Source organism: Typopeltis vanoorti, chromosome 1 (assembly GCF_054136105.1).
Source record: "Typopeltis vanoorti isolate ZY-2024b chromosome 1, IOZ_Tvanoo_1.0, whole genome shotgun sequence".
Taxonomy (NCBI): domain Eukaryota; kingdom Metazoa; phylum Arthropoda; class Arachnida; order Uropygi; family Thelyphonidae; genus Typopeltis; species Typopeltis vanoorti.
This window is the reverse complement of record NC_143549.1, coordinates 131,341,943-131,355,643: the sequence shown is the minus strand read 5'-3', so window position 1 is coordinate 131,355,643 and position 13,701 is coordinate 131,341,943. Positions and strand designations below refer to the sequence as shown.

Sequence of the window (13,701 nt, the reverse complement as noted above, 5' to 3'; positions counted from 1 at the left end):
ATTAGCAATGTTGGCTTTCTTAATTAAGCAATAAACCCAAGTTTCAAATATTCTAACAAATATTGTCTGCATTTCTTTTTAGAATCTGAAGCTGCCATTGTGGTTACAGGAGTTGTAACAAAATAATTAAAATTGAAGTCCGTAAACAAAAGTAATAAGTCTAAATAATATAATATACCTATTCATGTATTTCTATAGGATGTACAAAACTACCAGCCCTGCTCAACTTTTCAACATAGAGAAGTTTAGTTTGTGAATGAATAACGATTGAATTATAATATGTATGTTGATGAATTTTAGAATTAACACTCACTTGTATGTCGATGCGCAAAAATGAGACTGGGATCGAATACGTGTAAGTATAAGTAAATAAGTAACCACGACATCCGTTTATTGGTAAATACGTCATTTTGGCCTCCGTAACTATTTTCATGACCTTGCTCCATCTTATAGGTAATCCAGGTTAACCGAATTAAATATTATCTGTACAATGATGTCTTATATTTTTCTATTGACCCCTGACAATGTTATATTGACCACTTTGGCGACCACTGCTCTAGATGATGACCTTAATGTGAAGGTCGAAACATTGAGCTATTATTTTGGTGTATATTAAACTGAAGTTTTACCCTAACACAGTAGTTATTTCCATAATTTTTGAAGATATATTCTGATCATTGTGTAAGCATGAAGGAAAGGATTCTCATAATCCATGAAGATGTTTCTCACAAGCATTGCAATCGTTACAGTTAGCTAAAGATATGTGTTTCACTTTTGATCAATCGACTGGCTTTTTTGAAACGGTGCAGGGACAACAGTCTTATTCCTAACTGCATCAAGCTGAAAGAGAAATTTACTTCTGCCAAAGCACTTTGTATCTGTGCACACACAGAGAAAGCAATCCTTAGGGAACAAATTCGAACAGCCCACAAAAATCTAGCTTTAAATCAAGCTTTAAATTTACAATCTGAACTCTGGTTATATGAATCCAGATATTTTGAATGTACTTGAGAGAATCACTGATAATTCAGCTAAATATATTCTAGAAAGTAATAAAGAAAAACTTAAGGCTAAATTTCATATTTTAAAACAATGGCAAAATTTGAATGCCAATCATATGAATCTAACCAATCAGGATATCTCTTCCCCAGAAATAACTCCAACAGTGAGCAACAAACGAGAGAGAGAGAGATGAGGAGCGACCAACCACATGCAGGCAATGTTCATGTGATCAACCTGTCTAGCCACACCCTAAATAATGGTGAACTTACATTACTTAATAAAGGCTTAAACTTTGCAGTATCATGTAGAACTGTTAATAAACTGGATGTTATATACCACATAGAAAGAGGCATTAAGTCTCTTCCAAGTAACATAGCTGATAAAATTTGTTTAGAAACCAGCAATGTTTTGAATAAAAAAGAAAACCATATGTAACAATCTTACAAAAACAGAACTAGTGGCAGTCAAGTAATTAAAAGCTAATCAAGATTTAATTATAACAAAATCAGACAAAGGTAATGCCACTGTCATTCTTGACAGATCAACTTACATCTATCAGATGAATCGACTAGTTTCTGATACCAGAACCTATTATCTTGTAAACTATAATTCGACTAACAGGATTAAGAAAAAAACTGAAATTGCTTAAGTCTGTCACTTCTTGGCCTTTGGCTACTGTTAAAAAACTAATAACCCCATTACTCCCATTCTCCCAGAACATATTGTGTTCCCAAGATACACAAACATGACGTTCTGCTTCAGTCGAGAGTATTGACAGCCCTAATTATCACCTAGTCAAGAAATTAGCTTCAACACTTAAGGAGTTGGTAGGTCATTTCCTCCTCCTATATAAAGAACACACAACACTTCATAAGCAAAAGTAAAACCATAACATTTCACAAAGATGATTTATTAGTCAGTTTGATATTTCTGCTCTTTTCACAAATGTCCCAAACAATGACACAATTCTTCTCTTACAGAACAAATTTCCACCTGACATTATTGCTCTGTTTGCCGACATACAGCAATGGGCTCACCACTATTTCCTCCCCCCCCTACACATACAATTGCTAACTTTTATATGAAAGCTTTTCAGCAATGTGCCCTAGATTGATTCTTTTGCTTTAAAACCTACAGTTTGGCTTAGACACATTGACGATGTTTTCATTATCTGGCCACCAAACGTTAGACACATTCCTTAGCCACCTGAACAAACAACATGACTGCATACAATTTACTATTGAAATTGTACACACTCATCAGAAATCACTTCCTTTCCTGGATACACTGGTCACATTTCTTCCCTCAGGTAGTCTTTCCATCACTGTTTACTGCAAGCCTACACATACTGCCCAATATATACATGCTAACTCATATCATCACCCTTTTAAACTACCTATAAAACTAAAAAACATATTCAACTCCTCTAAGGATCCTCTCCCCCATTGGTTCACCCTGGAGTTTATTGCATCTATTGCACTTGTAACTTACCTTATATTGATTAAACTGGACATATAATCCCTATCTGTAAGAACACAATTGACATATTAAATTTAATAATTTTGGTGAAGCCGGCCTCTCAGCTCACGCTCTTAACACCCTACACCAAATTGATGGAAAAGTACTCGTTCCTTTTGTTGTTGTTATGTTCCATCGAGTCGTTTTCAACTCCTGGTGATTCTATGAATATACACTCTCCATTCAGATCTGTCCCTGGCCATATCTTTCAGAATTTCCAAGCGCATTCTAGTTGCTTCTTTATCCACCCATCTAATTCTTGGTCTTCCTCTTTTCTTGCTTCCATCAACTTTAGCAACCATCATCATCTTCTCCAGATTGTCATTTGCTCACATAATATGTCCAAAGTATGATAATTTTTGCTTGATGATCATAACTTCGAGGGAGCAATCTGGCTTTATTCTGTCTATCACTGATTTATTGGTTTGCTTTGCAGTCCATGGTATTCTTAGTAAATGTCTCCAAACCCATAATTCAAATGCATCTATCTTCCTTCTTTTACTCTTTCTCAGGGTCCAACTTTCACATCCATAGAGTGCCACATCCATACCACGTTGAATACCATCACTTTCACGATTCTGATTTTTGTTGCGAGGCTAATATCTTTAGCTTTAAAAATCTTGCTTAAATATGTCATTGCATTCTTTCTGAGTAATAATCTTCTAACTTCTTCATTACAATAACCATCTTTATCAATTTGGGGTCCTAGGAACACAAAATTGTTAACTGCTTCCATTTTCTCCCCATCTACTTCATATGTTCACATGTTGCCATAACTTTTGTCTTTTTTGAGGTTAAGTTTAAGGCCATATTTAGCACTTTCTTCTTTAACTTTCATAATAAGTTCCTCCAAATCTTCTTTGCATTCTGCTAGCAAGGTAGTATCATCTGCATACCTCAAATTATTAATATTTCTTCTGCCAATTTTAATTACAACTAAAGACTCCTCCAGCCTTGCCATTCTTAAAATGTATTCGCAATACAAGTTAAACAGGTATGGAGATAAAATACATCCTTGTTGCACCCCTTTATCTATTGTGAAATATTCAGTTTCTCCAAGATTCTGTTCGGACATTAGCTGCTTGTTCATAATAATGATTCCTCAAAAAAAAGATAATGAAATGCTCTGGTACTCCCATTGTTCTTAACATTCCACAGTTTCACATGATCTATAGAGTCAAAAGCCTTACTATAGTCAAGAAAACAAAGGTAGACAGAATACTGACCCAGCTGTAGTCCTGATTCATCAGCCTATGCCAGTTCCGGAGCCCAGATAAAATCTGGGGAGACTAGATGGTGCCGTACCTCCCTGTAAAAGGGGACTCACAGTCATTGCACCATCACACGGAATTTATTTATTTATTTACTAAACTTCCCTGTCAGTCAGTTCCCTGATCTTTTTGAAAAGATCTCTTGTTTTTCCTTTCCTGTTTTGGTCTTCTATTCGTTGGCATTCCTGGTTAAAGTATTTTCCTTATTTCTTCTGACTCTGCATTCAAATGCCGTACTTTCTGCAAATTTCCTGTAGCCTTCATTTTCCTCCTTTCCTGAGCAGTTTTGATGTCATCTTCTGACAGCCATTTAAACTTCTTCTTACAAACTGTTGGAATATTCTTCTTTGCTTCTGTTTTAATTATATCTTTAATCTTTTCCCATAGTTCATCTGGTTCTCTTTCACACAAATTGAGTGTGTTGAATCTGTTCTATATACTAATATTATATTCAGCTGGTATGCTTCCAAGATCATATCTGATCGACATTTGTGTTTTCAGTTTCCGTAATTTTACATGTATCGTAGCCACTAATAATTCATGGTCTGTTCCACAGTCTGCACCTGGAAAAGTCTTGACAGACTGAATTGCACTTCTCCATCTTCTTTGTCCAATTATATAGCCAATTTGATTTCTGTATTGTCCATCAGGTGATATCCATGTGTACAATCTCCATTTGTGCTGTTTAAAGCAGCAACAAACAAAGAATTCTCTGCACAAAACTCAACTAGTTCAGTTTGGTTTTAGTTTAGATATTCGTAACACTGCAGGGAAGAGATACAAATACTTAAACCAAAACGACCTATTATTCCTTGTTCCTCCCACTTTTGCATTCCAATCTTCGATAAGTAGCCATAAATCTCGCTTTGGTGTTGCATCTATCACTTCTTGTAACTTGCCTTAAAATTCTTCTATGTCTTCTTCTGGTGCCTCTGTAGTGGGTGCATAAACCTGAATGATGGTCATATTTATTGATTAATCGACACCTAATCTTAATAATAACGGTGGCTTCAAAATCCCAAGAATTTGGATGGCACGCAGTCAAGCCACTTAGTTCAAGTTTTCCAGCAAACCCTGACTCTAAGCAATTTTTCAGCTTTTATTGGCCACCATCCATACTGGTTTGTTATAATTTATATGTATAGTTATATAAGTAAAAAAATTTTTGTGTGGACATGTTGCTCTCTAGCTTTGATGTAGTGAGATTTTTTTCCGCCAGAGGTCAGGTCCGTCGGTTGACTAAATCAATGTAACTTCAATACCACGTAGATTTTAGTGCAGCTTGTTTCTTTGTATATATGTATATACTCCAGATAATGACCTTAATGTGAAGGTTGAAACATTGAGTTGTTATTTTGGTTTATATTAAACTGAAGTTTTACTCTAACACAGTAGTTGTTTCCATAATTTTTAAAGATGTAAACAGAGTATCATCTGGGATGGAGTTAGTATTTATTATTAACATCTGACCTGCATGGAGTCAGAGAGACATCGTGGGAGGTACATACTATTGCACATAAAGCTCATCCAACCATACCTTTAAAATGATTCAATTTTTCTACATTCACAACACACACTCAGGCAGTGCATTCACTCTCCATGTAAAGAACCTGCTCCCATCCTCCTTATAGAGTTTCCAGGGATGTCCTCTTGTTCTACCCCCCCCCCCCCCTCCTAATCTATGAAAAATCTCTTCCATGTTGACTTGATAACCCAGAAGTCGTCATCACAGAAGCAGTTGTAAATATGAATGCCTTTTCAAAGAAAGTTGTGAAGTCCTTTTACATTGGCCTAACCTGAATCGGAACGATTGTCTCTCTCTCTTCCAAAAGTTTGGGGAATTCTCATTTTATGTAAACATTAAAAATGGTTTCAATATTATTTATTAATATTAATTTGCAATATTAATATTAATCTGGGCATCCATATAGGAAAACATTTCTGGTGAGGACATGGTGCAATTCACAGGAAAATGATCACTTACAGATGTAAGTGCAGCAACATGCAGCAACTGTTGTATGTACTTTGTATTCCTGTTCTTTGAATTGCTTGTTGTTTCTACACACTAAATGATGTACTGTTATTTTCAGTACGAAATAGCTATACTTTCATTAAAGTTTATTGCAATGGTTATTGTGTAATTTTGTTGTTTTAAACCATTTGCTGTCTGCCTGCAGGAAACATTAATTTATTACTATGTGCCATTTATTTACTGCAGAGCACTGAAATAAATGAGATTGATCTGGATAACTTTATATTGCAACTGCTTCAGCCCATATTTTTTATGAATGACTTTAATGGAGACAGCACCCCCATGGGTTAGTACTAAGAAGAATGGTTGAGGTTGCATTATTGAGCAAATGATTGATAGTAATAATCTCATCATACTTAGCAGACTTGATTACCTTCTTTCATATGCCTACTCGCTTGTATTCTGCAATGTATCTTATAATCTGGTCCCCTGTCATTCTTCCACTGCTCATATAGGATGTTGAAGAAAAACATCTGTAAGTAATCATTTTTCTGTGAATTGCACCATGTCCTCACCTGAAGCAGCCAGTCAAACATCTATGTTCCAACATAAAAATGTGCACAAATTCACATGGAGAGAAGAGGCTAGGAATAAGAAAAGTCTCATTGACTATGTTATTGTTGATAGTGATGTTTTCTCCCTGGTGCAGGACACCAGAGTGTACAGAGGATTTGAAATTGGAAGTGATCACTATTTAGTCTTGAGCAGGATAAAATTGAATTTCATATTGAAAAGAATAACATATAAGAAAGTTTTTAAAGTGAATAAAAGTTGAGCAGCTCTCAGATGTGAACTGTAGACTAAAATACACAAAGATTGTTGAAGAAAAAATGAAAGAGTTTGAGAACAGGAATCAAACCTTGGAGATTCACTGGCAAACTCTGAAGAAAACATTGATTGATTCTGCCAGAGAGGTATGTGGTGAGGTTGTCTGTAAGGATAAAAAAAAATCAGAACTCCCTGGTGGACACAGGAAGTTAAAGAGGCAGTGAAGGAAAAGAAGAAAGCATACCAAAAGTTCCTGTCAAATAAGTCAGCTTGTGCTCTTAGAGAATATAGAGACAAATGCAAGAATGCTAAACACTGTGTAAAACTAGCTAAACAAAAGTCATGGGAGGACTTTGGCAAGAATATAGAAAATAAATATCAACAAGGTGGCAAAATATTCTGGAGGTTGTTGAAGAAGCTTAAGAATGGAGGAAAGAGTGCTGTAAAAGGAATTAGAGATGATAAAGGTGACATGAAAACGGGAGAAAAAGATATCCTTGAAGTATGGAGTAATTACTTTGAAAAACTGCTAAATGAAACAAGCAGTGATGACAGCACAGTGGTAAAAAAACACTGACAAGGCATGCAGTCAGGAATACATATCCATACTTGAAGTAGAAAAAGCCATCAAAGGCTTGAAATGTGGAAAGGCAGCAGGAGTAGATGATATTCGAACAGAAATGCTGAAGTATGGTGGTATAAAAGTCTTACAGTGACTGCACTGCATAGTTCAGAAAGCCTGGACAGAGGGACGAATTCCCGATGATTGGAGTAGAGCTCTCATAGTACCCATATATAAAAAGGGAAATAAAACTGCATGTGAGAATTACAGAGGTATTTCCCTACTAAAGGTTTCTGGCAAGACCTATGCAAGTATACTTGAGAAACGATTGAGAAGAATTGTGGAAGAAAAGCTGGTTGAAGAATGAGCTGGATTCAGGCCAAATAGAGGCTGTCAGGATCAGATCTTCGCTTTATGACAAATAGTCGAGAAAGCATTGGAATATAACAAAGATCTGTATTTAAGCTTTGTCAATTGGGAAAAGGCATATGACAAGGTGCCAAGAGAGAAGCTATTCAATATGCTACAGTTATATGGTGTCAATGGGGCATTATATCAAGCAATACTTAGTCTTTATTTCAGTTGTAAGTCAGCAGTTAGAATTGAATGAAGTACAGGAAGATGGTTTAAGGTTAAATCTGGTGTGAGACAAGGATGTACATTATCTCCCTCTGTTATTCATTATCTATATGGATCACATTATGAAGGAAAGTGGTATTAAACACGATATCAAAATTGGAGATGTTAATGTCAGCTCTTTGCTTTATGCGGACGATGTTATACTTCTAAATAAATCTGCTACAAGTCTGCAAGATTCTCTGACTAAATTGAATAGCTGTTGTAATAGATATGGTATGAAGGTCAGCAATAAAAAGACAAAGACAATGAAAATAGGCAGAATCATTGAAAATGTCAACTGTGTTGTGAATGGAGAACCTGTGGAACAAGTGAAACATTTCAGCTACTTAGGCACGATTTTTACTGAAGATGGTAAATTAAATATAGAAATAGACAACAGAATCAGCAAAGCTGGTATGGTGGGAAGTCATTTGAATAAATTCATGTGGAATAAGAGAGAAATTAGTCGGAACACTAAATTAGCTGTATACAAGACAGTGTTCAAACCAGTTTTAACTTATGGATCTGAGAGCTGGGTCAAAAGTAAAACACTTGACCAAAGACTAGAGACCGCAGCCTGAGAAAGATTATAGGCGTGAACAGATGGCATCAATGGCAATATCATATTAAAAACGAGGATATTAGGAAAGAACTTGACATTGTCAGCATCCAGGAATTCGTTAGCAGAGCTAATCTCAGGTGGTATGGTCACTTAAACAGAATGGGCGAGGAAAGATTAGCAAAACAAGTGTTCTCTGCCAGGTTGGCAGGAAAACGACCCAGAGGAAGACCAAGATATAGGTGGATTGATACAGTACAAAGTGCTTTAGACGATAGAAATATAAGATCTGATAATGTTGGAGTCTTGACAAGTAACAGACTGATTTGGAGGAAAATTGTAGATAAGAAATTAATAATGATGTAATTTTTTTCATGTTGTACTATCATATCCTGTACACCCCCTTGAGAGTACATGGCAGGAATTTGATGATGATTTTATATATATATATACACACACACACACACAACAGATAACATTGTGCAGGCAATAACAACTACAATTCCAAAAACATCATCTCATTTTCCACTCTATCCTATGCCTTGGTGGAAATCTGAGTGCCAAGCAGCTAAAGATCGAAACAGAGCATCAGGTATATTTGGCAGATACCCAACCACATCAAATCTCATAGCTTTTGCATGTGCTCAAGCCAAATCATGTTATGTTAGACAGCAGAATCAAAAACAGTTTTGAATCTACTTTACATCATCCAGTTTATCAAAAAACTGGTGCAGAAATTGTATGGAATGAAATTGGGAAAATGAAGGATGAACATGCCATTTGTCCACCATGGAATATAATGTATTTGTTATTGCTGACCTCAACGGCATTGAACCATTTGTGTTGAAAGAGTAACAAGGAAAAATAATCGGTAAACTTTTCTACAAATGGGTTAATGCTGTACAGTCAGCCACTTGTTAAGGAGAAACTGAAGTTCTTTAACCCTCTCATCCCAGTGCAGTAGTGCCTGGTGACATTCATTGTAAGTAAAGCATCTGTCATTTGGATATCCTTCTCTTAACTTACAGAGGAAGAGTTTCTTTATTCTTTGCATAAGTTGCTGGCAGGAAGAGATCCAACACAAGCAAACATCAAGCAACACAGGTGTATTGACACAGGTGTAAGATATGTGTAAGGGAAAATGGTATATGTCAGACTTCTGTAATATTTAAGTCAGTGATCATCTCGCCAACACACAGTGCAGCTTTCATAGGTATCGCCCAATGTTGGACCATTTGGTCCATTTATAAACGTGTAAAGAGATGCATTCCTGAAATGTGAACCTCTAGTTTCAGTGCTCTTTGACATGGAAAAAAGCTTATGACAGCCTGAAGATAACTAGATCACAGGGATCATCTTCCTGTTTTTAATCATAAACTTCCTCTCTAGTTGCATATTCCAATTTGGAGTTGGAAAGCACATTATCCTGGCTAATTTGCTAAGAGGAGGCTGTTCCCCAAAGCTCTATCAATTTCTCCCACGGTAGGCAATTCTTTATTCGTTGATAATTTCACGGTATACTGTCATTTTTAAAATATGAGGGTTATTGAAAATTGCTCTCAACAAGCCATTGATTATATCTCTTGGGCTCTTAGCAGTGGAGTCAAGTTTTCAGCAGAAAGTGTCAAGTGCACTTCGGCCAGAAATGCACTCTTTACCCAGACTCAGAATTTAGGATGGAACAAGCTGTTATTCCTGTAGTTACAGAAGTCAAGTTCTTAGAATTCAGTTTTGACAGAAAGCTTTTTGCCAACATTCATTAGCTTAGAGAAAAGTGCAAAAGTCTGTTGCACTCTATCCTCAAAAAAAAAAAAATAGGATACAAATTGATTTTTCTTGCTTGGGTTCCAAGTTTACAGTTTTGCAAGGGGGGGGAGGGGGTACACTGTGATGGTCGAATATCCATCATTCTCCATGGTAGGTTTTCATTACATCCTGGAACATCTTGCTCTGTCAACTAAGGAAGTTCTCATATTCCTATTGTCTAGCTGCAGATGTTTAATGCACACAGAGCAATACACTCTAAATTTTTATCTATCTATACTGACAGTTCAAGATCTGCTGCACAACCAACTTCTGTTGGTTGTGCTGCTACATTTCCTGACTTATTATATTCATGCAGATCCCACTTGATTGCGGTAATAATAGAGTTGTATGCCATTCAGTGTACATTTGTGCACATACAAGAAAACCATTATCAGAAAAAGTATGACTTATATATTCAGTGAGTTATTTACAGGCGGTCTCTTTCCTTTGTACAGTCCACATCCAGTGCTTTGTAAGGTTCTCCAACTGTTGTGCAAATTTGAAAGGCCTTAATTTCAATATTCAACTATATTGGATTCCCAGAAACATTGGAATTATGGGAAATAAACTTGCAGATGCAGCTGCTAGATCAGTTCATACTTTTTTCCATCAGTCTTGTATGCTACACACTTTCTATAAGATAAAAGCTAATCACCTAATGGCCGCCATCATTGTAGAAAGCACTGACACTAAATTGTCTGAAATTAAGTATTGGCAGTTAGGAACGGAAGAGAGGAATTTATAGAAAGACATTTGATTATAAATTCTATTTGTGTGTAGATCCATGTCACATTCTTAACATAAATTTTTTGAAATTTGATTTTTGTACATAATTTACTAATTAATCTCTTTATTACTGTTTATTATTACCTTGTATATTGCTGTAACCTTTGGTTTCACACAGCACGACCTTTGCTACACCTGCATCAGTAAACCTTAAACCAGCGAACCAATCCCATGCATAACAATGTTTAATTTTATTTATTTATTTATTTATTATTTTTTTTTTTATATGCTGTGGCACTGCTCTAACCAGTCTTCTGAGTTTATCATAATCTAATTCCACATATATTTCTTAAGTGAAAATTCCAAACAACCACCTCTCAGATCAGGAATGTATGATCACTCACCAGTTTGTCATACAGTCACCTTGGTTATAGACAAATCCTCTGATTCATTTACTAGATCTTTCCATTACATGCAGCCTTAGTTGCATGTAACAGAAGGATCTAGTAAATGCATCAGTAGAAGGATTGTAGCCATTTTTCACCCATGTTTTTTTCCTGTTTTCAGTCTGTCTCTGTAGTTGGGGGGGGGGGTCTCCCATGATAATTATTTGTATCCATTTGTTGATCTTATTTGCCAGTGCATAACATCCACATATTTCACATCAGATGGCAATCTACTGCTTTCTGATTCTTTGAACCACCACTATTTTTGGCTGCAGTTCATCTGCTGTCATCAGTAATACTTGGCATTCTGTTCTGTCTACTCTGAAAATACTATATCTTCTGTCAGCTGTCTCCTTAATGCCAATAACTATAGGCCAAGAAAAACCAAAAACACTTCTTTCCCTTGTTCCAAATACTTCTGGCATTAGTGCATATAAAGTGCAGTGGCTGTCCTTTGCTAGCAGTTACCCTTAGAGTTATATGCCATTCAGTGCACATAAAAGAAAACCATTGCCAAAAAAAGTATGATCCTTACATATTGAATTGACTACCCATTGTTTTGTTATATGAGGAACCATATTCAGCATTTTTTTTTTTGTTCATTCTCACAGCGCCCCCTCCCCCCAATCTTTCTTTTCAGATATTCAGGAACACTCTGCATTTGGAATTTCTTAGTTGATTTCTTAGGTGTTGGAAAATTTATCCATGTAGCCAGTGATTATAATGTAAAAATGCAAGTCATAAGTGATAAAAATAACTTTGTTGCTACTACTGTTTCTCAGCTCCCTCTTACAGTTAACAATTAAAATACACAGCTTCATATAAGTTATTCTTGGAGCATTTATGAAAGCATGATGCACAAGTGATTTTTACCTGGAGATTGATGAGTGAATGGGATGTGTTGCTGGAATATATGGTCGAATGCAGAAACTGCAAAGAATTTAAGGAATAGTATGGTAAGTATAGTTATTGAACCTTATATGATAAAATGCAAGCCATAAGTGATAACTTTGTTGCCAAGGTTTTGTAATCTCTGGAAGTCTATAATAATAATACTGTAATTAATACTACATGATTGATTGGATTATTATTTTTATTAAGAGGGGTTGTTTCAAAGTAAGAATATTTTTAGGGATACAGAAACTATTGAACAGCATGCAGCTGCCATGGTATCTTTGTTGGAATCGTGTCTTAATCATGATCTTCGACCATCTCCTAAAGATGAAGATCCTCCTCATGCCAAAATTGCATCTGACATAGTGAGCTGTATATTTTTGGTAAGCTTTGCTTCATAATAATGATTCATAATTCAATTTATGTTGAATCTCTGTGTGTTTTTCTTAAGTTAATGGTTTAATTTCTTTCTTTAAATATTCTCATTATAAAATGGCTTATTCAGCACTACATTTGAATCATTCCAAAAATGTACTAAACACCACTAGTCACATTGCAGATTTCACCTTCTCAATCTAAATACCCAATTATATTGTTGAAACTTGCTTGTTAAGAAACTGTAATTCCTGACTTTCCCAGAGTGGACTGAATGGATAGAATCTTTACTCTGCAACCAAATAGACTTCAGGGTGGAGTCCATCTTTGCATGGTTATTTGTAAATATGATGGATGATTTTCATTGTCCCATGTTGTAGAGTTAGGTTCCTTGGATGATATAGACCAAGAATCAAAACTTGTTGAATGGCAATTTGCATTTGAATATGCTATGCAGGTGTATCTTTTTTAGGTCACATAAGGATTTTTTCCAGACTATAAAAATATATAGGATGTCAGCTAATTTCTGTCAGTTCTTAATATTTATGACCAAATATACATTGTTTTATCAACTTATGAATTGAAAAACAGAAATATGGTTTCTATAAAAATAAGTGTTTATTAATGATAACTAACTTTTCTTTTTTTTTTTTATAGGAAATCCTGTTCTTTAGTCTTTAAATTACAGTTTGTTTTGTTGTCATTTTCTTATATATGCACCAATAGCGTCTGTCCTCGTTTGAAACATTGGTGATCTGCCATCATTCTGATCTTCCACCATCCCTGGATTTACCCCATTTTCATCACTATAGCACAGTCAGTACTGATAATATCCTTTGAAAATGAGAGTGCAAGAAAATCTTTTAAGCTCATATCACAGCCCCTAATTTTTATAGATTTCCTGAATCTGTTTTCAACTCTTTGAAATCAGAAATTTTGTTTTTCTTGCATGCCTGAAATGGGGAGTGAGGGAAGTATCATGTTCAGTTTCTGAAGCATAGAAACTGGAATATATAACCTTAGTCAACATGGAGTCCTAAAATGCAACATAGATTTACGACTTTTTGTGGATAGGATTCAAGTTAAAAAAAATCTGCATTTAACATATATATATATATATATAT

At 35.5% G+C, this 13,701-nt stretch overlaps 1 protein-coding gene across 1 annotated transcript in view; it reads left to right on the top strand.

Moving 5' to 3' along the window:
* Positions 1-13,701, top strand: part of melt (ventricular zone expressed PH domain-containing protein melted) — a 338,615-nt gene that overhangs the window by 36,318 nt on the left and 288,596 nt on the right. The window contains exon 3 of the mRNA XM_090398172.1: positions 12,441-12,585. Within this exon, the coding sequence (XP_090254298.1) occupies positions 12,441-12,585 (145 nt within the window). The remainder of the gene's footprint in view (positions 1-12,440; positions 12,586-13,701) is intronic.